This window comes from Limanda limanda, chromosome 1, assembly GCF_963576545.1.
Source record: "Limanda limanda chromosome 1, fLimLim1.1, whole genome shotgun sequence".
NCBI classification, from domain to species: Eukaryota; Metazoa; Chordata; class Actinopteri; order Pleuronectiformes; family Pleuronectidae; genus Limanda; species Limanda limanda.
The window spans coordinates 16,517,581-16,545,228 of NC_083636.1; the positions used below are offsets into that span (position 1 = coordinate 16,517,581).

Consider the following 27,648-nt stretch of genomic DNA (forward strand, 5'->3'; position numbering starts at 1 on the left):
TTGTAATCCCTTGTTTTCTTTACTTCGGAACAACTGCCTAACTCGTTGTGGTACTCGTGAGATTTGCTGAGCTGGCGTAGAGCACAGAGATAAAACCTTGGGTGGAACAGTCATTTGTATGCATGAGCTCCGGTCCTGTCGCTGCTTAATGAGCTTTTCTGTAGCAGCAAAAAATGATCCCTCAAGAAAACCGGATTAATGGCTCATATTTCAAATAATGAATGTGTGCAATTTTGAAAGTGGTAAAGTCCGTCAATTATCAATATTCCCTGCGTCTCCAAAAGAACCCGTGTTGCATTAGATATATTGTGCTCGCTGAATAATGCGAGTGCGATTTACTCCGTCTTAATATTTGTCTTCATGATGCCGTAAGTTGATTCCGATGTTGGCAAACGTATAATGGGGAAAGCCTCGTTCTGCAGAAATCCTGTTACCACAGAGGAAGACCGGGGATGATGCATTAAATTAGTTTGAGAGTTGCATTATGACATCATATAATAAATGACTCAGCAAATGTTTCGTTCTAGAAGAATCTAACGAGAAAAACACAACAATTGGTCAGCATATCCACGACTTAGCTGAAAAGTGATAGCTCTTACCTGACATGCAGAAATATCTATATATATTATATAAAATATATATAAATAAAAAGATAGCCTGCATTGGAGGGTGAAGTTAGAGGTATTCAGCTGCAACATGAAACTTCACCACTAAATGTCACTAAAACTTACCCACTGAACCTTTAAGCGAGTGGGAACTTTCCCCCACCTGGATCTCTACAACTCCGAATGACTTTGGCGACCCTCTGATCTTTGACCCAGCATCAGCATCAGGTTCAAGTTTACACTTATCAAGTCAAATATCTCCATGTACCGAGTCTACTTCCTCTTGGCTCTGCCCACCGGCCTCCTTCAGAGAAATATTCCTCAATAACATCTATAAAACATAGAAAATAATTTGGAATTCAAATAAAACTGTTCCCTTGATTTAGAGCACATGTCGTGGCCCCTGAATCAGTGGGGATGTTGTTATGAAACAAGGAACGGCCTCCAGGACCAGTGCGGGTCGAAATTTGACAAAAAACGGTAATACACTCATGAAAAGGAAAAGAGAGGTACAGCGGTAGATGGCAGTAATGCACCTTGACATCTGCGACCACTCGCCTATAAACCGTAAAAAGAGGAAGGCCAGGTGATTGGGATGCGTATACAGGCGCCGGGTATTACCAACAGCTTCATCCAGTAATGCATTATAGGGAAATTGCACGGTGCATACATTTCCCCAGGTTGAGGACAAAACATGGGGCGAGGTGCACATCAGAGGGAGCGCCACTGTGTTAATGAGAGGGAGGAAGTGAAAAGATGAAAAGACGACAAGGGAGGAAGGGGCCGAGAAAATCACTGCGACGAATGGGAAGACGGGGGGGGAGGGGTAACGTAGAAATGAGTCGGGAGGCAGAATAAAGAGATTGCCAAGATAAAAGATGGGAAGAGTTATGTGTCACTGTAGTTCCAGAGGAGAAGGGAAATGAGATGAAGAGATAGTACACTTGGAAATGGCTGCAGGAAACCGAGGAAGATTGTTCCAGAGCTGAAAGATGGAGAACGTCCGATAAAAAAAGTGACAGAGGGCATTGACACTTCTTCCTTTATGATTTTGCCTCGTGCATGAATCTGGGGTTTCATTGGGGCATTAATCCTCCCCCCAGTATCTGCAGCATCAATATCCTCGTTCTCCATTTCACTCTGCTCTCCTTCCATTACCCCTAACACATGTTTTATCACCGCAAATCCTTGTGACCTTGTGAATTCACCGAGGTTAACGCGCCCCAGAATAAACGGAATAAAACGCACTGTCACCATTAGAATCAACCGGCCTGCCGAGGAGCTGCGATGCGTTCAGCGTCACCTTCATCCTGGTGATTTCCATCAAGCGCTCGGCTGAACAACGAGGTCAGACATCTTTCTTTACTCTCTCACCTCGTGACCGATGTTTTTTAGTTTTTTTTGCAAAGCGCAGCGAACAATGAGAGGCTTCGTTAAACCTTGATGAAGATAGAAGGGCCGGTAGCGATGGCAATAAATTCAACACCGAGCGATACAGTGTCGGACAAAGGCGCGAAGAAAGTTTAAACACTGCAACTTTTACATTTCTTCAGACAAGAGGTGTTATTTTCTTATATTTCTGTTATTTCCCCAAATTAACACAATGAGGTGGCAAAAGTTGTTGTACTACATTCAGCTCTTGTTAAACAGTACATGTAAAAGGATAAAATGTAAAACTCAAAGTTAGAGAACTTAATGCCATAGATTTGTCTGATTTCAAGATACATATATTATTTCCTGATTAAATTAAATAAGTCTGAAAATGCCTTTTGCAACAACGTTTATAAAGTGATAACATAAATCCCTGGATCAGCACGAACCTTAAAGTTAAGTGGTTTATTACTTTTTGTGTAATCGTTTGGATTTTGGATTTTTTCCATTAACGTATCTCCCGACTGTGGCTGGTTATGTAAAGGCTGACGGATACAAGCTCTAATTATAAACAGTGGAAGTGTTGCACCACTTGTAAACCTATAGTTCTACATCCACCCCGAGGCAGCTGCTAATATCAGCACAGGGCCGTCTGTGGGAGGGGAGGGGGGGGGGGATCACTTTACAGGTTCCCGCCGCCGTTTCTGCATCAATTGAGGGAAATTAAGGTGCAAGTGGCTCCAACAGCTTCAGAATTCCTATTCTCTTCTTGTTGAGATCATATATAAACTATAAACTGTCAATTTTAATCCCATACTTGACCCTTTTTATTTTTAAACTCAGACGTTCTCCAAGCTACGGGGTCAGTGAGGATGAGTTGGGGGGTGAGAAGAGGTGGGAGGCTACCAGGCGGAACTGGCTGTTAATTGAATGCCGGGTTGGATCACACACACATGACTGAGCTTGGCAATATGATGGGAGCAACGTCATGTTCGCCAAACCACACATATCCTGTGACATCACTCACATTTACAGCTCGTTTCCCTCTTCACCTTCACGCAGGATTCATATATTTATTTTATGCGACAAATAAAATTGGGAATTTGGGTTTAACTACCAGAAAGCAGGAAACACGAGATCCCGTCACTGAACTGGACTGTTATCGATTGTTGATCCTCCCTCTTCAGAAATCAATATTGACAGAGTCACATAGCACCAGGATATTTAACCAACAGATATTTAATGAGATGCAAAGAGTTCATCACCATCTGCACACACAGACAATGAAGTGAAGATTTTATGCAAATTATCAAAGTATCAAAAAATCTGTTTTTGGTCTTCTACAAAAGAGAATTCAAAAGTAACCGAAACATTTTGTTCACTCCATCACTCACATTACTTCAATTTCGACACCTGAACCCCAACAAACCTGCAGATTTTGCATTAACAGAGAGAAACATTGTAGTTTTAGCTGCTTTGATTCGATTTTAAAAAAAACACATTTAATTACAAATAAAATGTTGCAATAACTAATGTGTCTGATACATGAGGTAATGAGTGATTTAAAGGAGGTAGAGCTAATGGTTTAGAAAATAATCAGATCAGGGAGGGTGGAGTTAGAGAGGAGTGATGCAGTCCACACTATAGTCAGTTTGCCATATCGTGATGCCGTCCAAATGTAGAGCGACATTTTTAATAGACTATGCAGTTATTATGGGACATTTCACCAGCAGACGTTGTTTTACACCATAATCAATAAATTTGGTATTTGAAAAAGTTTTCGGCTTCTTTCTTTCATCGAGGAGCTCACGATATATATTCCTCTACATAGACGTCCCTATACAGGGAGGAGGGGTTAGTGAATGAGTAGGTGGATTTCACAAAATGCAGAAGCCAGGAAAAGGAAAAAGCAGGATTAATGTCACGCCCCGCCTCTTCCTGCTGCTCCGCCCCCTCACGCTTCTGAGAGGAGAATCTCCTGCTGCGTCGAGTACCGTCAGAAAAACAGATTTCTACAGTTATTAGAAGGATAAGTATGAATACAGCGTGTTCGATTATACGTGGAGTAATATATACATTTAGATATTTTTTTACACTTTAATGTACCCGTCTTTTACAAATGATTAATGTGTCGTTTACCTGTCACATACTGGTAAAAGCCATCAAAACCATCTATATAAACAATCACTTCCTGCGGGTCTACAAGCGCCGTCAACAACCCTCACACCCCGATTGGCTCCTCCATCATTATCTTCTCGTGTCTCTCGGCCGTGGTCCCGACAGGCGGCCCCTGTGCCTTGAAGATGATGCGTTTACACAGCGTGAGCACAGGCTTGTGGGGCCGCGCCTGACGCAGGTCGCTGGACGGAGAGGTCATGTTTTCGGGGTTCTGGTTTAAAAATTGAGGAAAATAAAGGCAATTTTAAAACCTCATCCCACACGCACATCTATCGCACAATAATAGCAAGAATTTTGAATTCACTCACCCTGCACAGTGCCACAAAAATGAACACTGGGATGCACATCAGCGGAGTGACGAAAAGTAAAGCGCCGACTATGGAGTCCCAAGGTTGAAGTCTGGAGCCGTGTTCCAAGTAAGAGGAATGACTTTTCATTCTAAACATCAGCAAGAGCTAGGGGACAGAAAAGGGGCGAGTTAGAAGGTGTAGCTGTGAAAAAAATTTAAAGTGTGGTCTGCTTTCTAGAGTGAGGGACCAGTTGTTCTTCCAACTAGCAAAGAAAAATACTTGTGGATATGATGTACTTTCATGTCTTTATTATTAACATTTGATTGGGTTAGTTTTGGTTTCACGTTGTTATTCAAGGAGCAGACGAAGGACTTTTGTATGACATGTGTGCGTCCGTTTTTTTGCACCTACTAATACTACTCACAACAGAGATGAACGGCGTGATGAACATCCAGCAGTACTTGATCACGGGGTTCGGTCGATACCCGATCATGTCCTCAATGTTGTCGTAGAAACGGTCTGCTCCTAAATTTCAGCAATGGACAGGAGGTGTTGGTCAAAAAAACAAAAAAGGGAACAAGATTGTTGTTTTCACAGGGAATATATCCAAAGAGAAGGGGAAGCAGATTTAGATTTTCCATATTATGCTCCTTCATAATAAGTGGACAACATTTACATTGTACCTGGCTTCATTTATTTGGAAACTACAGTTATAGCTTGTTTTCCCCGATTACAGACACACAAATAGAGGTTAAACACCAGTCGTGGGCTAATGAGGAGAAGAGGAGTCAGAGGGGAGATGAAGAAAGTTGTTCATCTTCAGCTGCTCAAGACAGGAACGGGAGGAGAAGTGAAACCTGGCGTGAGATTGATGAAGTGAATAACCAGCATCGAGCCTGTTTGCAAACCCCCTCTAAGGCACAACATGGGTCAAAAATGACCCGTATTGACTTTCAATATTATTTCATGCACGGCTGAGTGTTTCTTTGCTATATTTTTGGAAATCTAATTATTTCATCATTTAATATTCAAAGTATTCATTAAATATCTTGTTTTTGATTACCACAAATCATTATTTTCATTTTATCTTTCATAATTTATGAACTAAAATAGTTTTTGTATTTTTAAATCAAGTTTACACACATGGGTCAAAAATGACCCGATGGAGTTTAAATTGTAAATATCTTTGCAATAAATGTATTTCATCATTCAGAATTTCAGTAATTCCTCAATTAACTTGTTTTTGATCATCACAAATTCTTATTTTCATTTGTCCTTTTCTACGTTTTTAATAAAAAACATTTTTGTATCACTACCCTTCCATGGGTCAAAAATGACCCGTATTCATTTCACATGTTATTTCATGCATGGCTGTGCTTCTTTGCTATATCTTTTAAAATCTATTAATTTAATCATTTAATATTTCAAAGTATTCATTAAAATATCTTGGTTTTGATACCACAAATCATTATTTTCATTTTCTCTGTCTTAATTTTTGAACTAAAATAGTTTTTGTATTACTTCATCACGTTTACACACATGGGTAAAAAATGACCCATGTATGCAAGTGTGAATTTGATAGGAACCTTTGATTTGTAAATGTTTGTAGTTAGGAACATGTTTACTGTGGACAACTTTTCACATGCCACACTTGTCAAAACTACTTGTCAGAACTAAATCATGTTGACCTAGCTATCGTTAGCTAGTATTTACCTAGCTTACATAAGCTAACATTAGCTAGCTAAAAGAGAATATGTTAACAGCTAGCTAATAATATTGGACATATTTATCTTTCCCACCAGTAGAGGGAAATAATGTTCAAATGTTATGTGAAGTTATCTTTTCACAAGATATCAAATATTTTCTTAGGTAAAACCATTGTAAAATAAGACTTACATGAATCAGATGTGAAAAAGCAGCCTGTTTAGTTCTGACAAGTAGTTCTGACAAGTGTGGCATGTGAAAAGTTTTCCACAGTAAACACGTTCCTAACTACAAACATTTACAAATCAAAGGTTCCTATCAAATTCAGACTTGCATACATGGGTCATTTTTTACCCATGTGTGTAAACTTGATGTAGTAATACAAAAAAACATTTTAGTTCAAAAATTAAGACAGAGAAAATGAAAATAATGATTTGTGGTAATCAAAAACAAGATATTTTAATTAATACTTTGTAACATTAAATGATTAAATAAATAGATTTTAAAAGTTATAGCAAAGAAGCACAGCCATGCATGAAATAACATGTGAAATGAATACGGGTCATTTTTGACCCATGTTGTGCCTTAGAGGGGTAGTGATACAAAAATGATTTTTATTAAAAAAGTAAATAAGGACAAATAACAATAAGAGTGTGTAATGATCAAAAACAAGTTAATTGAGGAATTCCTGGAATTCTGAATGATGAAATACATTTATTGCAAAGATATTTACAATTAAAACTCCATCGGGTCACTTTTGACCCATGTTGTGTATCAAAGGGTTAAATGATGCAGTGAATCAACCCCTGTAAACTAGCTCCATCTCTGCGGAGCACCGAAGTGAACGGCCTCATTTAAATTTGGGTGAAGACGCATCTGCACTTACAAATCAGACTCGCCCTGAAGGGGCCGAACGAACGGCTAAACAGCTGAAAGAGGGGGAAAAGGAAGCCGCTGCGGAATATATGGGTTATTAAAAAAAAAGAAATCCCGACACATTTAAAGAGAGCACAAAACATTCATCGATTTCAGTGTACTTCTTTGTTACTCTGCTCATGTGGGAGAGATGAGGCCTGCTCCATGTTTAACCAACACACAAGATGCTGATACAGGTTTAGTCCAGTAGGTGGAGGACTCGTCCCAGGGCTGAATGAAGATATGGACAGTGGCATATTAAACCACCAGGGCTGCTCAATCTTCCCCAATAATCCCATTTGATTTTCATCCCTCATTGTTTAAGAAACTCGAATAATATTCAATTGTTAATGACATTTTACAATACAATTTCGCCTATTATTGCCATGTACCTTGTTTACAAAGGATTGTCTAGTTACCATTGCCAGAAAAAGTTAATTTGTATTTCTAACATGTTGCCCCCTGGGTTTGGGTGAGTTGCAACATCTGACGTGTTCCATTTAATTGAATATTCTGAATGATGTTATCATCTTTCACTTATGGGTGTTACTGCATTTTATGGTATCACTTTTAAAGCATTATTGCACAACATGACTGTGCGATAGAAACTGTAGAGTAAGATGACCTGACGTACCGTACACCCAGCCGATGACGACGGTCTCCAAACAGGAAATGAAGAGGAGAATGCTCCCATTGGCTCCATAACTGTCAACAATTTTAAAGGGGATTATCCCTCCCTGAAACACAAGGAGGAAAGAAAAATATAGGAAAAGGCAAAAGGTCACAGCAAGTACAAGAAAGAGCATCTTCTGCATCACTGTCCGAACAATAATCTTTCATTTTCTGCAGTTTCGGTTTTCTCCTGGAATCTGGCAACTTCTTAAGTGAAGCCAAGGATTTGAGCTGAATGCTAATATCAGCATGCTAGCATGCTCACAATGACAATGCTAACGATATGAAGCTGATAATGTTGACAGTGTTGACCATCAGAACTCATCATGTTAGCATGCCTCTATTTTAATCACTAGCTTTTTAATTATGACTCAGTTTGCGGCCTAAGCTGGAACGGCTGACCCACGGCAATGAACATTTTGTGAGGACGCCTTTTAATTGTGTGATTGGCTTTCTAAGGTGAAGTGCGACGACACCATAGTCAGAAAGCCCCTTGCCCCTAGCTTTCTGCCAAAAACTGTGTAATTCTAGAGGCTTGGTTAAAGGCTAGAACGTATATGATGTGTTGGTTGGGAGTGGGGCTCCCCTGGTCCCGTTTAGCTGGGGACCCCGAATCGCCCTCACACTTTATCTCAGTGATGAACGTCAGCCCAAGTAGGAAGCAAACGACAGCAATGACCAGGACCAGGACCTCCCTCGCTCCAGGCCTCCTCAGGTGACGTGGGAACATGTCTGTGATGGCTGTGGCTAGACTCTCCATAAACATAAACTGTGAGCACATAACCTCATGATTAGATTTTTGTGACTATGATCCAGGGATACTGTATTTTGTATTGGGCATTACAGACTTGAGAGTCGACGGCCAGGAGGAAGACGGTGAGGAAGAAGAGCACAGCCCAGAAACTGGAGCCAGGCAGAACCGACAGGGCCAAAGGAAAGGCCTTGAAGATCAAAGCAGGACCTATGAAAGCAAAAATGTCTGTGGTTACTTTACTCTACTGAAGCGGTTTTCAGACATGAACTCTGGAAAATGTCAAGAATATCGTTTCTGTCCAGCTGCAGATACAGTTTGTCTGCATGCAGGTAATAATTCGTCTCAGCTGCTATTGGCCTTGGTTAATCATCTATGATTTTAACTTATTTTATGATTTTTATATTGCATTTATATTCTTAATCTCTAATGTGCAGCTGAGGTGTGTGGATACAGATTTCTGTACTCCAGATATCCTTGATCCTGAGTTATATAGCATATAAACTGATTAATGTTTAGCAACATTCTATAAAGATACATGAGGTGCTCTCCTAAACCGTTACAAGGCGAAAAACAATTAAAAAGCATTTATATAAAAAAAAGCATTAAAATATAAGAAAACGTCATAGAAGGTCGACATCATTTTCAATGCCTGAGAAAATCCTTTGGCCACAGTGACTGAAGTGAAACAACTTTTAAGCTGTTTCTAAATACAAGATGCCATCTTGTGGACAGTGGAGGTAGTTGGCTACACTGCCAGCTTTCCTATGCATTGTTATAAGCATAGCAACTGTTTTGGGATTTCAGCGTTAACTCACCAAAAGAGGCAACATCATTCACCTCCAAACCCTGCACGTGAGCCAGGAATCCCAACACTGAGAACACGATGAAACCCGCAAAGATGCCAGTCACACAGCTCAGGCAGCACAGTGCCATGCTATCCCTGCAACAGAACAAGAAAAGTCTCAAAAAGCCCACTGATGAAAGATGGCGAATGTGAGGACGTGCGCGAGTAAAGCCCCCCCGACCTGTAGCAGTTGCGGTTGTACTTGTTGTAGCTTCCCAGAGTGGTCAGGACCCCTTGACACGTGGCGTAGTTGTACATCACACACATCACTGCAGCCTCCCATGCCTGGAGAAGCCGTGAAATTGACTTTGGATTTGAATCACTTTATTTGTAAAACACAGTCACAGAACATGACAACTCTTTAAGTGATAAAAACAATCATGTTCACAAGTATGGGACGGACAGACAACCCGGAAACCTAATGCCTCTTGCCACTGACTGTTGGCTGAGGCATAAAAAATGTTTTAAGCAACGTAACAAAGCAACGGAAAATGTAACTCATCAGAATTAAACGGAACTCACCAGTTTTTAACAACTACGTGTGTGAACCACATTTGCATTTGTTCATTCAGGTCTGTGTGTGTAGGCGGCATTGTTTACATGACTGTCTGTCTTCAGGCACTGGTGCTGACAGCATCTGGTTAACATTAGAGGCACCACAGCGCTGAGAGTCTTACTATACGAGAAAGAACACTTCCCGCTACACAAATTGGAAAGGCTCCAAAGCAACACACAGCTCTTCGTACTGTCCCTGCGACGGGTCTGACTCATAACCAACCCCGGGTCAGGGATGGAGGCCTCGGTCTGAGGCTAAGGACCTTCGCTTCCGACACTGGACAAAGAGGAGACTATTGCGCCCCTTATAAGCATGTGCTTTATTTCAAAGCCTTGGTTGGCTGCTCTGCATATACATAATCACACATGGATAAAAGCAGACACATTCACACATGACACAGACCACAGATGTGGGCCAGAGCTCCATTGTGATTTCCTCTGCAGCTCAAGAAAAAACAGATGCCTGTCCGCTGAGCTCACGCATGCTATAAGAGACAGATCTGCTTTTTTAGACCAATCTCGCATTGTGCAACTCTGCTCATAACCGCTTTCACCTGTTTTCAACATTCAACAAAAATTAGCTTTTCCCTCTTGCTTGCTTCCATGGTTACTGAATAAGATTCTCCCGATAGCTCAGAGTTTTATGAAAAGCTTTTTTATACACCGTCCGATAAGCGCAGCCACAGCTTGTATTCTGACCGCGATTACAGCCAAAACTTTCTGGGAAAGAAACTGGTGATGTAAAAATCGAATTTATTTCATGCACACACTTCTTACAGGAATGTGTGTGCTCGTATGCAAAACATGGCTGCATGGGAAGAGGAAATGCCCCCCCTGCCTGGCCCCCAAAGACAAAATTCCGCAGGCTTAACCCTCCAATGATAGCCTCGCAGCCCAGAAGCTGAGAGTTGTGTTGTGAGAAAAAGAGAGAGAAGCAGCAGGCAGGATGGGGGAGGAGGCTGCGGAAGGCTTTAATGATCCAGTTTGTGGGAGAAGGACCTCCCCACCTTTTTATGCTGCTATTGCTGGATACAACAGACGCAGTCATTGTGCAAGCAGCATCTCCCTCTAGTCTCTCTAGTCTAGTCTCTAGTCTAATCCCCCCTGTTCTTTTGAAAGAATGCAATGTCCTGTGTTGTTTTTTTTTATGAATGTAAAAAAAGGTTCAAACTTTTGCAACAATGGCGAATTGCCAACTTCAGTTTCAGCTTCAATCTTGTTATGATGACTTTTTATGCAAGGACACTCTCACAATGTGTTTTCGAAAATCCCACTGGAGAGGACTGAATATTAGGGGTCTAGAATCACAGGGCTATATTCATCCTGTTAGAACAGAGGAATCTAACAGAGAGATGAGCAGGAAGCCGAGAGAGTTGCAATTACACAGCCCAACACTCTACACCATTTATTTATTTGATAGCCACTTGCTGAATTTCAGATGGCAGCCAAATGGCTTTTCTGAGAATTTTTAAAAGGTCATCATCTTACATATGGGTTGGAGAGTCTTCCAAAATCTGGACAGAGGTAGAAGCACAGGCCCTGTCCTGCTCCTGGGAGCGTCACTGCACGGAAGAAGAGGATGAGCAGAAGCAGGTAGGGGACTGTAGCTGTGAAGTAGACTACCTACAAAAAAACAAAATAAGACCAAGGTTATTGGTTCTGTACACCACTTTATAAAGATGGTATATACGAGTCTTTTTGCTCCATTTTTGGTCTCTACCAACTCAATGGTTGGGTAGAGATCTGGCTCTTTTATTGCTATCGTCTATTTTGAGCAGCCGCAAGGTGTCGATGATGGTGAAGTTGATGTTGAAGGAAGAATTCTACGCGGACCCAAAACTTGCTTGTATAGTTTAAAGCTTATTACACAAAAGTCTTACAGGTCAGGACGGACTCTCGAGATCCGGAGATATCCACACGCCAATAATGGAAGCCTGCCTTTGCAGGAGTTGAGCATACATTATATAGAGAGGTTGCGACCCAAGGCAAAACAACATCCCAAATCTCGTGGTTTAGCAGGACATGACTGCATGTGTCTAAGCATATAATGTAAATGAAATGGTGTATCCATAAAAACATGCCTCGTGCAGAAGGACAAAGACCCATGTTCTATGCTTATCCATTAACAGGTCAGAGATCATTCTCTAGGGGAGAGAACTAACTAAAAACACAATGAGGAATTACTGAGAATCTTAAGATGAGGGCTGCATGCTTAAACATGTGATTCTGGTTCATACCCAGGTTACAGGGATCTATTCATATGAATTTACCACATTGCCCACACTCTACTAAGCTTATAAGCTGATCGCTAACTTTGTCCATGTGCCATTTAGTGTTGGCACATTATGTAAATTGGGTTTAACTCACTTGATTTCTAAATTAAAAGACAGAAGTAAAAGGTTTGACTTGTTTTTCTTTCGTCATATGTTGTTTGTCCCGGAAGTTACAGCAGAGATTAACAAACACTCACCTTTCCAATGGATTTGATTCCCTTCCACGTGCAGAAGTAACATATGACCCAGGCCAGCAGGAGACACAGAGCCAGGTCCCAGTGCACCTTACCCAAGAGCTCGTCAGACATTCTTAACACACGATTCCTGTCAATCACACCGGTAACAAGTGAATACACAAATGCAAATATTTTCTGGTGAAATACAGTACAGATGATATAATCGCTCTCAGATTTACTTGGATGGCTTTAATTTATATTGAAGAGGGCTGCAGGGAGAAGAGCATGCATTGTTCCCATTATGAGGAGCAATAGTACGTTGGGATTGATTTCACAGTATCTGTTCTCACACTAAATCACAAGATTAACATGTGGAGAGCAGCTGTGTTTAGAAACGTCTAAAAATGAGAAGGAGGAAACAACAGTGAGTTCCAACATTCCCCAGAGATGAGTGTCGGCCCTTATCCCCAAAAGCTCTCTAATCTCGTAGTCTTTTCAAGTTGAGATCTTCAGAGGCATCTTTTAACGTGTATGGCTCCTATTTTTCATCGTGATATATGACGCTTGTTAGAAATCATGATCAATGCGTGTACTCGCCGGCACATTTTCCTGCTGTATAGTCATAGAGTTATAGGTTCACCCTGACATTTCATCATTTACCTCACACTCACTCAGCAGCCCAAGAGTAAAGATGGCCTCTCAGTATCAGGGAAACATGAGGAGCTGATTGCTGAAGAATGTTTGGCCTAAAGAGAAGCTCACTGAGGGCAAGGATTTTACTGTTGTTTTTAGGTCATGCAGAAGTAGATAAGTGTTCTAGCCGATGTCTCTCTCACCTCCAGAACTCCTCCACCGGTGTGCTGTCCGACTCTGATCCTTCCGTGCTGTAAAAGTTAGTTGAAGTAACAGTGATATAACTATAAATTTTTGAAATGCTAAAAACTATTCAGGCTCATCTCAATTGCAGCGCATTATTTAAATATATATTTTTTTAACATTACAAGAAATGCCAATAGATAGATGAGAGGGCACACACAGGAGTGATACTGCTTTTATGAAGCGGGTACAAATATTGATATTTGTAAGTTAAAGTAATCACATAACAATACACCTTTAATAACTGTTTAATTGATTTAGCAAAAGAAAACAATCTTGACTCGGATACTTAAATTTTTTCTCGCCAAGATACCTTTGACATCTTATTAAAAGATAGATGATGTGATATTAGCCCCTGGTGGCTGGCAGCAGTATAGGTTGCCTCCTCCATGTGGGTGGATGGGACATGTACTGAACTAAAAAGACTCTACAACCGGACACCTTATTTGTTTTTTTTCTATTTATTGTGCGAACGTGTTAACCCAAGTTAAGTTAGCATTAGTTCTATTAGAGAAACAGATACAAGAACCTCCTGCTCTGAACTCATAACAGTCGGTGTGTTTCCCGCAGCAGTTTAAACTTTGGAGGCCAAGACTCATCTCATATACCTTACAATTTTCTTATGTATCACATCAACATGATGAATTCCCACTACGAATTCAGCCTGTGCCACAAACAGCTCAATGGTAAAGATGCAACTTACAAGTACGGTATGGACTCAAAGTCATCAGGCAGGGTATGGTTGTTTAGGAACGACAGGCTGGTGTTGGAGGAAAACAGGTGGGGGTTTGCGATCATGTTGACTGGATTGTGACATAACTCTACAAAGGAGAGCGAGATCACATTGAGACGAATAGTGCGTAAGTCAAAACGCTAAAGTATGCTGGAGGTTTTATCTTGCATTTCCTACGAGGTCTGCAACAAATTGAGATTTAGTCTGTATGTGTGTTGAATTCCATGCTGCTGATCAAATACAGATGTGCATAAACAAGGCAGCATGCGTTGGCGATGGCGTCTTACCAGAGTTCCACTCGTTGTCACAACTAGACCAGGGCAAAGGGATTTTGAAGGAGTAAATCAGGTAGAAGATGTTCCAGGCCAAAACGACGATGAAGTAGGTGTTCATATAGAATGTGGTGACTTGGGACGCTATCCCAACCCCTGCAGGACACAATTGGTTTTCACGTAGTTAGTGAAAGTCTCTGTGGCGGCCCTCTTCTGCCGTGTTATGCAACACTCGTAGCTCCTTAGGGCTGGTGGTTTAGATCCCAGTTCTCCAACACTGGTGCACACATGTGTTCTCTGGTTCACTTGGGTTGGACATCACAGGCATTTGATGTGTACAATTAACCAATGGACGTTTGCACAATCAATGAAATGTTCCCTTACACTCAAGATTAGTGAATCCTCTGTCCTTAGCAACTTAGCCTGACGCAAGCATGACTGAGGATGTACAAGTCAGCTATTGTTGAGGGTTGAGCTGCTGCTGAACTCCTGCAGAGGATCTAAAAGCAGACCACTGAATAAACTCAAAGACGGGTTCCTACACTTTCCTCAGAAAACAGCTCCGAAGGGTTTAAATACTCGAAAATATAACTGTGATCTCTATATTGTTGGTTCATGAAAAAGTAACACGTAATCTTTAAGAGCGTGCAAGGCCTTCACACAGCTCCAAAATGAATTTTGAAAACAATGAAAACCATCCATTTCCTGTTGTAACAATGGACTAATTGTGCAATCCCCCAGAAATGCGTCCGAGCATGGTTTTTACCCTCGAACATGGGACATATCTTCCTCCAAGCCGTGACTGCACCCTCGTTGGTGAACTGGCCCAACGCCGTCTCCAGTAAGAAGAGAGGGCCGCCGATGAAGAGGAGGCACAGAAAGTAAGGGATGAGAAAAGCAGCTGGAGGGAGACAAAAGATGTAGACTTGTGAGGAAGGGGTTCCACAAACACCGGCATGGAATAAATCACATATTAAGCCACATTTTCCCTACATGTTATATAAGATTAGGGAATGGTTAGAATAACTGATAACTGATAATTCTGCATTGAATAGAGTTACATTGATATTATATAATTTGCAATGTACTTAATATAAACAAACACTGTGTATAGAATGGAAATTAGTTTTGTAGTTTTTGCGTAATCCTGGTTACAATCAAACAAACAACAAACGAACGAACGGATAGAAGTGAAAACATAACCTACTAGATCATGTGGAGGTATTTGTTGTACCCATTGCATGAGCATTACTTCCCCATATATAGTGAATTTGTGTTATATTGCTATTGATGAAAATTATATTGCGATAATTATTGTTGCAGTGCAATCCGAAGCTTATATGCATGTTAAATCCATGCAAAGCTATTACACTAACCTCAGCCAGAAAAAAAAAATAACCTGCGTCTCACCTCCTCCATGTTGGTAGCACGAACAAGGAAATAGACACAAGTTCCCAACGCCAATGATTCCCCCAGTCATGGAGAGTAGATACTCCTTGTTGTTGGCCCACTTCCCCCTCGGAGGAGCCCCCTCTTCACGTGGCCCATCATCTGGACCCACTCCTGCAGCAGTAGGTTCCCTGGCTTTTTCCTCGGTCATGGTCTCTCACTCTGTTGCATGCACACAAAATAAACACTGGAGTGAAAATGCAAGCCAGGTCTCCCAGAGTCTTTGCAGCTCTCTTATACCCGTGCACTTTATTTACAGAAGCATTTCCCGTGGTGCTCATAGTTATCACAGCCGTTCACACAGCACGGAGTCTGGTTGAATCAGCTCCAGAAGAAAGAGGTTGTGACAAAACCAACCAAGCTGCAACATGCAATTCACTGCCAATACATTGTAATACATTATTAGAAACATGTCTAGCCTCTGAAACAAAGAGAAGAAGGACTCACCCGTGCAGCTTCCTCAATGGAATGCGAGGGAGTGAACTTTGGGGGGGAAAAAAGAAAAGATTTGTAAAGAGGGAGTGTCCTGCAGTCTGTGACACAAACACACACACACAAAGACACACACACACACACACACACACACACACACTCTCTCTCTCCCACCAGGCTAGTGCACAGATAGACCCCTAGTGGTGCTCAAGCACCAGCCCTTTTGCCCTGGATGAGAAAAGTGCCCTTTCTGCTGGAGCCCAATTTTTTCCTCATTCATCAGTAATTAAGAATAAAAATTACTCTCTCTTTCATCAATTCCCCCCAATGTGTTTTGATATCTGACGGGGCATTTATTTGAGTTCTTGAAGTCCCCCCAACCAACCAGGTGGTTTGAGCACCTGCCCCCCAAAATGTCTGTGCACGTGCCTGTCTCCCACAAACATCAGCTCTGATGAGAACTGTTCCTCAGAATGAAATAATGCAGAATAGACGTTCTCAGCTCCGTGGATTATTGTCATTAGATTATTGATACAGATGCATTGATGTGTAAGGATTCCAGGGCATCAGATTGAATAGGCTGGTGGTTTTGTTATTTAGTTTTTATTTATAATTTTGCGATTGAGAAAAGCCCAATATGTTACTCATTGAAAAAAAGAGAATTAAATGCAATGGAAAATAAATAAATGTACGGAAAACTTTTGTGTTCTAGTATTATCTTTATTATTTTTTTGCACAATTTAGTTAAAACTTTGACAAGGGGTGTAGGTAGCAGATATCTACTGATAATGGGGGGGGGGCAGAATAAAGAGGTTGCCGAGATTAAAGATGGGAAGAGTTTATGTGTCACAGTATACATATATATACACGTGGAAATGGTTGCAGGAAACCGAGGAGGATTGTTCTAGAGCTGAAAGATGAAGAACTTCCGATAAAAGAAGCTTCTTCCTTTATGGTTTCGCCTCGTGCATGAATCTGATGTTTCATTGGGGCATTAATGCAACAATGAAAGGCTTCGTTAAACATAGATGAAGACAGAAGGGCCGGTAGCGACGGCAATAAATTCAACGCTGAGCGATACAATGTCGGACAAATGCGCAAAGAAAGTTTAAACACTGCAACTTTTACATTTCTTCATACAAGAGGTGTTATTTTCTTATATTTCTGTTATTTCCCCAAATTAACACAATGAGGTGGAAAATTGTTGAACTACACTCTAGCTCTTGTTAAACAGTACATGTCACTAGCTGTTTATAAGACTTATACAGGATTGATTGCAGTTTTAAATGTGATATGAATTTGCTGTTTAATACATTTGTAAGAATTCAGAGTTGAATCCTGGGCTAATTGTATCTTACTGGATCAATATGACAGTATTTTGATTAAATAAACCAACAAAAATATGTAAAACTCTAAACGAGGCAACTGCTAATATCATGACAGGGCCGGCAATGTACAAAATGGGGGGGGGGGGTGGCATTTTACAGGTTCACGCCGCCGTTTCTGCATTAATTAGGGGAAATTAAGGTGCAAGTGGCTCCAACAGCTTCCGAATTCCCATTCTCTTCTTGTTGACAAATATAAACTAAAAACACATTTCTACAGTTATTAGAAGGATAAGTATGAATACAGTGTGTTTGATTATACGTGGAGTAATTTATACATTTAGATGTATATATGTCTTTTAGGAATGATTAATGTGTCGTTTACCTGTCACATACTGGTAAAAGTCATCAAAACCACCTATATGCACAATCACTTCCTGCGGGTCTACAAGCGCCATCAACAACCATCACACCCCGATGGGCTCCTCCATCATTATCTTCTCGTGTCTCTCGGCCGTGGTCCCGACAGGCGGCCCCTGTGCCTTGAAGATGACGCGTTTACACAGCGTGAGCACAGGCTTGTGGGGCCGTGCCTGGCGCAGGTCGCTGGACGGAGAGGTTATGTTTTTGGGGTTCTGGTTTAAAAATGGAGGAAAATAAACGCAATTTTAAAACCTCATCCCAAACGCACATCTATCGCACAATAATAGCAAGAGTTTTTAATTCACTCACCCTCCACAGTGCCACAAAAATGAACACTGGGATGCACATCAGCGGAGTGACGAAAAGTAAAGCGCCGACTATGGAGTCCACAGGTTGAAGTCTGGAGCCGTGTTCCAAGTAAGAGGAATGACTTAACAGTCTAAACACAAGCAAGAGCTAGGGGACAGAAAAGGGGAGAGTTAGAAGGTGTAGCTGTTAAAAAAATAAAAAGTGTGGTCTGCTTTGTAGAGTGAGGGACCAATTGTTCTTCCAACTAGCAAAGAAGTACTTGTCTATACGATGTAGTTTCATGTCTTTATTATTAACATTTGATTGCATTAGTTTTGGTTTCACGTTGTTATTCAAGGAGCAGACGAAGGACTTTTGTATGACATGTGTGCGTCCGTTGTTTTGCACCTACTAATACTACTCACAACAGAGATGAACGGCGTGATGAACATCCAGCAGTACTTGATCACGGGGTTCGGTCGATACCCGATCATGTCCTCAATGTTGTCGTAGAAACGGTCCGCTCCTGAATTTCAGCATTGGACAGGAGGTGTTGGTCAAAAAACGAAAAGGGAACAAGATTGTGGTTTTCCCAGGGAATATATCCAAAGAGAAGGGGAATCCGATTTAGATTTTCCATTTTATGCTCCTTTATAATAAGTGGACAACATTTACATTGTACCTGGCTTCATTTATTTAGAAACTACAGTTATAGCTTGTTTTTCCCTGTTTACATACACACAAATAGAGGTTAAACACCAATTGTGGTCTAATGAGGAGAAGAAGAGTCAGAGGGGAGATGAAGAAAGCAGCAAACCGAGAGGTGAGAGTTAATATGGAAAGACAAATAAGGATATCAGAGGAATTATTCTCCGACATGTAAGTCAGCCAGAAATCTTTAACAATAATGATGGCGGACAATTGGGATAGGAAAGAAAAATGTTTGTAATATATGGGTAATTAAAAGAGAAGAAATCCTGACAAAACATTCATCGATTTCAGTGTATTTCTGTGTTACTCTGCTCATGTGGGAGAGATGAGGCCTGCTCCACGTTTAACCATCACACAAGGTGCTGATACAGGTTTAGTCCAGCAGGTGGAGGACTCGTCCCAGGGCTGAATGAAGATATGGACAGTGGCATATAAAACCACCAGGGCTGCTCAATCTTCCCAAATATTCCTATTTGATTTTCATTCCTCATTGTTTAAGAAATTCAAATAATATTCAATTGTTAATGAAATTTCACAGTACAATTTTGCCTATTATTTTCATGTACCTTGTTTGCACAGGATTGCGTGTTACCATTTCCGGAAAAAGTTAATTTGTATTTCTAACATGTTGCCCCCTGGGTTGGGGTCAGTTGCAACTTCCCAAGTGTTCCATTCTATTGCAAAAGTTCAACATAAATAAAAGTTTGTAATGACTGTGCGATAGAAACTGTAGAGCAAGAAACAAAATAGCTTTTTGTAGCCGATCACCTGACTTACCATACACCCAGCCGATGATGACGGTCTCCAAACAGGAAATGAAGAGGAGAATGCTCCCATTGGCTCCATAACTGTCAACAATTTCAAAGGGGATTATCCCTCCCTGAAGCACGAGGAGGAAAGAAAAATATAGGAAAAGGCAAAAGGTCACAGCAAGTACAAGAAAGAGCATCTTCTGCATCACTGTCCGAACAATAATCTTTCATTTTCTGCAGTTTCGGTTTTCTCCTGGAATCTGGCAACTTCTTAAGTGAAGCCAAGGCTTTGAGCTGAATGCTAATATCAGCATGCTAGCATGCTCACAATGACAATGCTAACGATATGAAGCTGATAATGTTGACAGTGTTGACCATCAGAACTCATCATGTTAGCATGCCTCTATTTTAATCACTAGCTTTTTAATTATGACTCAGTTTGCGGCCTAAGCTGGAACGGCTGATCCACGGCAATGAACATTTTGTGAGGACGCCTTTTAATTGTGTGATTGGCTTTCTAAGGTGAAGTGCGACGACACCATAGTCAGAAAGCCCCTTGCCCCTAGCTTTCTGCCAAAAGCTGTGTGATTCTAGAGGCTTTGTTAAAGGCTAGAACGTATATGATGTGTTGGTTGGGAGTGGGGCTCCCCTGGTCCCGTTTAGCTGGGGACCCCAAATCGCCCTCACACTTTACCTCAGTGATGAACGGCAGTCCCAGTAGGAAGCAAACGATAGCAATGACCAGGACCAGGACCTCCCTCGCTCCAGGCCTCCTCAGGTGACGTGGGAACATGTCTGTGATGGCTGTGGCTAGACTCTCCATAAACATAAACTGTGAGCACATAACCTCATGATTAGATTTTTGTGACTATGATCCAGGGATACTGTATTTTGTATTGGGCATTACAGACTTGAGTGTCGACAGCCAGGAGGAAGACGGTGAGGAAGAAGAGCACAGCCCAGAAACTGGAGCCAGGCAGCACCGACAGGGCCAAAGGAAAGGCCTTGAAGATCAAAGCCGGACCTACAAAAGCAAAAATATCTGTGGTTATTTTACTCTACTGAAGCGGTTTTCAGACATGAACTCTGGAAAATGTCAAGAATATCGTTTCTGTCCGGCTGCAGATACAGTTTGTCTGCATGCAGGTAATAATTCGTCTCAGCTGCTATTGGCCTTGGTTAATAATCTGTGATTTTAACTTATTTTATGTTTTTTATATTGCATTTATATTCTCCATCTCCAATGTGCAGCTGAGTTTGTGTGGATACAGATTTCTTTACTCAAGATATCCTTGATCCTGAGTTATATAGCATATAAGATGAATAGCAACATTCTATAGATACATTATGTTTTTTCCTAAACCGTTAAAAGGGGGAAAAAAGTAGAACAAACAATTAAAAAACATTAATGTAAAAAAAAAAAGCATTAAAATATAAGAAAACGTCATAGAAGGTCGACATTTTCAATGCCTGAGAAAATCCTTTGCCAAGGTGGCTGAAGTGAAACACCCTTTCAGCTGTTTCTAAATACAAGATGCCATCTTGTGGACAGTGGAGGTAGTTGGCAACACTGCCAGCTTTCCAATGCATTGTTGCAACTGTTTGGGGATTGCAGCGTTAACTCACCAAAAGAGGCAACATCATACATCTCCAAACCCTGCACGTAAGCCAGGAATCCCAACACTGAGAACACGATGAAACCCGCAAAGATGCCAGTCGCACAGCTCAGGCAGCACAGTGCAATGCAATCCCTGCAACAGAACAAGAAAAGTCTCAAAAAGCCCACTGACGAAAGATTGCGAATGTGAGGACGTGCGCGAGTAAATCTCCCCCGACCTGTAGCAGTTGCGGTTGTACTTGTTGTAGCTTCCCAGAGTGGTCAGGACCCCTTGACACGTGGCGTAGGTGTACATCACACACATCACTGCAGCCTCCCATGCCTGGAGAAGCCGTGAAATTGACTTTGGATTTGAATCACTTTATTTGTAACTCACAGTCACAGAACATGACAACTCTTTAGGTGATAAAAACAATCATGTTCACAAGAATGGGACGGACAGACAGCCGGAAACAAGCAACGGAACAAAGCAACGGAAAATGTAACTCATCAAAATTAAACAAAAGTCACCAGTTTTTAACAACTACGTGTGTGAACCACATTTGCATTTGTTCATTCAGTTCTGTGTGTGTAGGCGGCATTGTTTACACGACTGTCTGTCTTCAGGCACTGGTGCTGACAGCATCTGGTTAACATTAGAGGCACCACAGCGCTGAGAGTCGTACTACGAGACAGAACACTTCCCGCTACACAAATTGGAAAGGCTCCAAAGCAACACACAGCTCGTCTTACTCTCCCTGCGAGGGGTCTGACTCACAACCAACCCCGGGTCAGGGATGGAGGCCTCGGTCTGAGGCTAAGGACCTTCGCTTCCGACACTGGACAAAGAGGAGACTATTGCGCCCTTAGAAGCATGTGCTATATTTCAAAGCCTTGGTTGGCTGCTCTGCATATACATATTCACACATGGATAAAAGCAGACACATTCACACATGACACAGACCACAGATGTGGGCCAGAGCTCCATTGTGATTTCCTCTGCAGCTCAAGAAAAAAACAGATGCCTGTCCGCTGAGCTCACGCACGCTATAAGAGACAGATCTGCTTTTTAAGACCAATCTCGCATTGTGCAAGTCTGCTCATAACTGCTTTCACCGGCTTTCAACATTCAGAAATAATGAGCTGTTCCCTTTTGCTCGCTTCCATGGTTACGGAATAAGATTCTCCCGATAGTTCACAAGCCACAGCTTGTCTTCTGACCGCGATTGCAGCCAAAACAAAAAGAAATCCAGTTAAACGTGTCTGGGAAAGAAACTGCCAACGTAAAAATCTAATTTATTTCATGCACACACTTCTTACAGGAATCCTTATATACACATGTGTGTGCTTGTATGCAAAACATGGCTGCATGGGAAGAGGAAATAACCCCCCCCCCCCCCCCCCCCAAAGACAAATTCCGCAGGCTTAACCCTCGGATGATAGCTTTACACCCCAGACGCTGAGAGTTGAGAAAAAGAGAGAGAAGCAGCAGGCAGGATGGGGGAGGAGGCTGCGGACGGCTCTAATGATTCAGTTTGTGGGAGAAAGACCTCCCCACCTTTTTCTAGGGGTCTAGAATCACAGGGGAACTCACGATGCAATACAATACGCAATAAAGGCCCCTTGATAATGATAATATCATGATACAGGGATAATTGATATATTGCAATACAATCATAACGTTATTTCCCGATATCTTTTTAACTGAAGAAGAATACAAAACAACCCTAAAGAGCTAAAAGAGCAGGATTTGCTGAGATTAGGTGTCATTTTCCCAGAGCTTGAGGGAAAACATTACACAAAAAGTGCATCTTAGTGTCTTCTTAGTTGCAACAAATACACTAACATGTCAGTGTCTTCAAATGACATCATTCCAGTGTAAAATAACCATAAACTGGCAAAAGTTCAAACTATAGAATTAAATATCGATATTTGATATAGATAATATCAAATAGATAATCGTATATTGCTGTTAGGGTATTTTGTCCCTGCCCAAGTGATGATGTTAATGTTTGATTTATTTGCCAAGCTTCTCACAGAGAAAGGGCCTCTGTTTGCTTTTATTGTTAAGTCCCCGTCTTGGGATCAGAAACAGGAGGGGGGGAGTGGGGCTGTATATTCATCCTGTTAGAACAGAGGAATCTAACTGAGAGATGAGCAGGAAGCCGAGAGAGTTGCAATTACACAGCCCAACACTCTACAGCATTTATTTATTTGAGAGCCACTTGCTGAATTTCAGATGGCAGCCAAATGGCTTTACTGAGAATTTTTTTGAAAGTCATCATCTTACAAATGGGTCGGCGAGTCTTCTAAAATCTGGACAGAGGTAGTAGCACAGGCCCTGTCCTGCTCCTGGGAGCGTCACTGCACGGAAGAAGAGGATGAGCAGCAGCAGGTAGGGGACTGTAGCTGTAAAGTAAACCACCTACAAAAACACAAAATAAGACCAAGGTTATTTGTTCCGCACCCCACTTTATAAAGATAGTATATACGAGTCAGCCCAACTTTCGCATTAAGGTTTCACACTTTTGTCTCCGTTTTTGGTCTCCACCGACTCAATCTTGAATAAACACCTGGCTCTTATAATGCACACACTCTACTAAGCTAATTAGCTGCTCGCTAACTTTGTCCATGTGCCATTTAGTGTTGGCACATTATATAAATTTGGTTTAACTCACTTGATTTCTAAATTAAGAAAGAAGTAAAAGGTTTGACTTGTTTTTCTTTCGTCATATGTTGTTTGTCCCGGAAGTTACAGCAGAGATTCACAAAAACTCACCTTTCCAATGGATTTGATTCCCTTCCACGTGCAGAAGTAACATATGATCCAGGCCAGCAGGAGACACAGAGCCAGGTCCCAGTGCACCTTACCCAAGAGCTCGTCAGACATTCTTAACACACGATTCCTGTCAATCACACCGGTAACAAGTGAATACACAAAAGCAAATATTTTCTTGTGAAATCCAGATGATATAATCGCTCTCAGATTTACTTGGATGGCTTTAATTTATATTGAAGAGGGCTGCAGGGAGAAGAGCATGCATTGTTCCCATTATGAGGAGCAATAGTATGTTGGGATTGATTTCACAGTATCTGTTCTCACACTAAATCACGAGATTAACATGTGGAGAGCAGCTGTGTTTAGAAACGTCTAAAAATGAGAAGGAGGAAACAACAGTGAGTTCCAACATTTCCCAGAGTTGAGCGTCGGCCCTTATCCCCAAAAGCTCTCGAATCTCATCCTCTTTTCAAGTTGAGATCTTCAAAGGCATCTTTTAACGTGTATGGCTCCTCTTTTTCGTCCTGATATATGACGCTTGTTGGAAACCATGATCAACGCGTGTACTCCCCGGCACATTTTCCTGCTGTATAGTCATAGAGCTATAGGTTCACCCTGACATTTCATCATTTACGTCACACTCACTCAGCAGCCCAAGAGTAAAGATGGCCTCTCAGTATCAGGGAAACATGAGGAGCTGATTGCTGAAGAATGTTTGGCCTAAAGAGAAGCTCACTGAGGGCAAGGATTTTACTGTTGTTTTCAGGTCATGCAGAAGTAGATAAGTGTTCTAGCCGATGTCTCTCTCACCTCCAGAACTCCTCCTCCGGTGTAGGGTCCAACTGTAATTCGTCCGTTTGATTGCTGTAAAAGTGAGTTGAAATCACAGTAATATGAATAGTAATTTTTTAAATGCTAAAAACCATTCAGGTTCATCTCCATTGCAGCCCATGTTTTAAATGATTTAACATTACAGGAAATGCCAATAGATAGATGAGAAGACACACTCAAAAATAATCAGATAACAATACACGTTTCATAACAGTAATTGATTTAGCAAAAGGAACAATCCTGACTCTGACACTTGAATTTTTTCTCGCCAAGATACCTTTGACAGCTGGTGGCTGGCAGCAGTATAGGTTGCCTCCTCCATGTGGGTGGATGGGACATGTACCGAACTAAAAAGACTCTACAATGTGGCACCTTATTTGTTTTTTCTATATTTATTGTGCAAACCTTTTAACCCAAAACAGTCCAAGACTGCAATTAATAGCATTTGTTTCTATTAGAGAAACAGATACAAGAACCTACTGCTCCGAACTCATAAAAGTCGGTGTGTTTCCCGCAGCAGTTTGAACTATGGAGGCCAAGACTCATCTCATATATCATACAATTTTCTTATGTATCACATCAACATGATGAATTCCCACTACTAAGATGCAACTTACAAGTACGGTGCGTACTCAAAGTCATCAGGCAAGGAGATGTTGTTTAGGAACGACCAGCTGGTGTTGGTGGAAAACAGGTGGGGGTTTGCGATCATGTTGACTGGATTGTGACATAACTCTACAAAGGAGAGAGAGATTACATTGAGACGAATAGTGCGTAAGTCAAAACGCCAAAGTATGCTGGAGGTTTTATCGTGCATGTCCACCGAGGTCTGCAATAAATTGAGATTTAGTCTGTATGTGTGTTGAATTCCATGCTGCTGATCAAATACAGATGTGCATAAACAAGGCAGCATGCGTTGGCGATGGCGTCTTACCAGAGTTCCACTCGTTGTCACAACTAGACCAGGGCAAAGGGATTTTGAAGGAGTAAATCAGGTAGAAGATGTTCCAGGCCAAAACGACGATGAAGTAGGTGTTCATATAGAATGTGGTGACTTGGGACGCTATCCCAACCCCTGCAGGACACAATTGGTTTTCACGTAGTTAGTGAAAGTCTCTGTGGCGGCCCTCTTCTGCCGTGTTATGCAACACTCGTAGCTCCTTAGGGCTGGTGGTTTAGATCCCAGTTCTCCAACACTGGTGCACACATGTGTTCTCTGGTTCACTTGGGTTGGACATCACAGGCATTTGATGTGTACAATTAACCAATGGACGTTTGCACAATCAATGAAATGTTCCCTTACACTCAAGATTAGTGAATCCTCTGTCCTTAGCAACTTAGCCTGACGCAAGCATGACTGAGGATGTACAAGTCAGCTATTGTTGAGGGTTGAGCTGCTGCTGAACTCCTGCAGAGGATCTAAGAGCAGCCCACTGAATAAACTCAAAGACGGGCTCCTACACTTTCCTCAGAAAACAGCTCCGCAGGGTTTAAATACTCGAAAATATAACTGTGATCTCTATATTGTTGGTTCATGGAAAAGTAACACGTAATCTTTAAGAGCGTGGAAGGCCTTCACACAGCTCCAAAACCAATTTTAAAAACAATGAAAACCATCCATTTCCTGTTGTATCAATGGACTAATTGTGCAATCCCCCAGAAATGCGTCCGAGCATGGTTTTTACCCTCGAACATGGGACATATCTTCCTCCAAGCCGTGACTGCACCCTCGTTGGTGTACTGGCCCAACGCCGTCTCCAGTAAGAAGAGAGGGCCGCCGATGAAGAGGAGGCACAGAAAGTAAGGGATGAGAAAAGCAGCTGGAGGGAGACAAAAGATGTAGACTTGTGAGGAAGGGGTTCCACAAACACCAGCATGGAATAAATCACATATTAAGCCACAATTCCTGTACATGTTATATAACATTAGGGAATCGTTGGAATAACTGCTAATTCTGCATTGAATAGAGTTACAGTTATATTATATAATTTGCAATGTACTTAATATAAACAAACACTGTGTATAGGGGGAGCGGAATCTTTAGAGAAGAATCCAACTAAAATGTGAACTGATGAAATGTTGACTATGATGACAACAATGGAAACTCTGGAGGTAAATCCATTCGCTAAGGGTGTTATGTTTTTGGTCTGTTTGTCCATTGTTTGTTAGTTAGTTTGCATGTTATGTATGCAAAGCTATTACACCACCCTCAGCTGGCAAAAAAAACCAAACCTGCGTCTCACCTCCTCCATGCCTGTAGCACGAAAAAGGAAATAGCCACAAGTTCCCAACGCCAATGATTCCCCCAGTCATGGAGAGTAGATACTCCTGGTTGTTGGCCCACTTCCCCCTCGGAGGAGCCCCCTCTTCACGTGGCCCATCATCTGGACCCACTCCTGCAGCAGTAGGTTCCCTGGCTTTTTCCTCGGTCATGGTCTCTCACTCTGTTGCATGCACACATAATAAACACTGGAGTGAAAATGCAAGCCAGGTCTCCCAGAGTCTTTGCAGCTCTCTTATACCCGTGCACTTTATTTACAGAAGCATTTCCGGTGGTGCTCATAGTTATCACAGGAGTTCACACAACATGGAATCTGGTTGAATCAGCTCCAGAAGAATGAGGCTGTGACAACACCAACCAAGCTGCAACATGCAATTCACTGCTTATACATTGTTATACATTATTAGAAACATGTCTAGCCTCTGAAACAAAAAGAAGAAGGACTCACCCTTGCAGCTTGCAGCGTGCTCCCTCAATGAAATTCAACTGACTGAACTTTGAAAAAAGAAAAGAAAAGATTTGTTAAGAGGGAGTGTCCTGCCGTCTGTGACACACACACACA

General features: G+C 41.6%; 1 protein-coding gene across 1 annotated transcript; it reads right to left on the reverse strand.

Annotated features, from left to right (window-relative positions):
* Window positions 1–3,195: 3,195 nt before the first annotated feature.
* LOC133009638 (uncharacterized) lies at window positions 3,196–27,573 on the reverse strand. The gene is made up of 31 exons (XM_061077438.1): window positions 27,535–27,573; window positions 27,049–27,249; window positions 26,491–26,625; window positions 25,740–25,880; window positions 25,423–25,540; window positions 24,785–24,838; window positions 23,975–24,101; window positions 23,486–23,620; window positions 21,435–21,538; window positions 21,225–21,349; window positions 20,510–20,622; window positions 20,293–20,430; window positions 19,624–19,726; window positions 18,561–18,661; window positions 18,157–18,303; window positions 17,898–18,059; window positions 15,629–15,821; window positions 14,985–15,119; window positions 14,234–14,374; window positions 13,917–14,034; window positions 13,174–13,221; window positions 12,359–12,485; window positions 11,377–11,511; window positions 9,515–9,618; window positions 9,305–9,429; window positions 8,584–8,696; window positions 8,367–8,504; window positions 7,698–7,800; window positions 4,869–4,969; window positions 4,463–4,609; window positions 3,196–4,365 (listed from the first exon to the last, which is right to left on the reverse strand). Exons 2-31 carry the CDS (start codon window positions 27,236–27,238, stop codon window positions 4,198–4,200), a joined length of 3,789 nt encoding a protein of 1,262 aa, XP_060933421.1. The 5' UTR covers window positions 27,239–27,249; window positions 27,535–27,573; the 3' UTR covers window positions 3,196–4,197.
* Window positions 27,574–27,648: the final 75 nt, after the last annotated feature.

Bases quoted from the DNA above. Each gene is read 5' to 3' on its own strand.
- LOC133009638 (XM_061077438.1), bottom strand. From the start codon at position 27,238: ATGACCGAGGAAAAAGCCAGGGAACCTACTGCTGCAGGAGTGGGTCCA. The intron at 20,431-20,509 runs GTCTGTAATGCC...ATGTGCTCACAG, and splicing joins TCCTGGCTGTCGACACTCAA to TTTATGTTTATGGAGAGTCT. The intron at 4,970-7,697 runs GTACGTCAGGTC...GCTGAAATTTAG, and splicing joins CGTCATCGGCTGGGTGTACG to GAGCAGACCGTTTCTACGAC.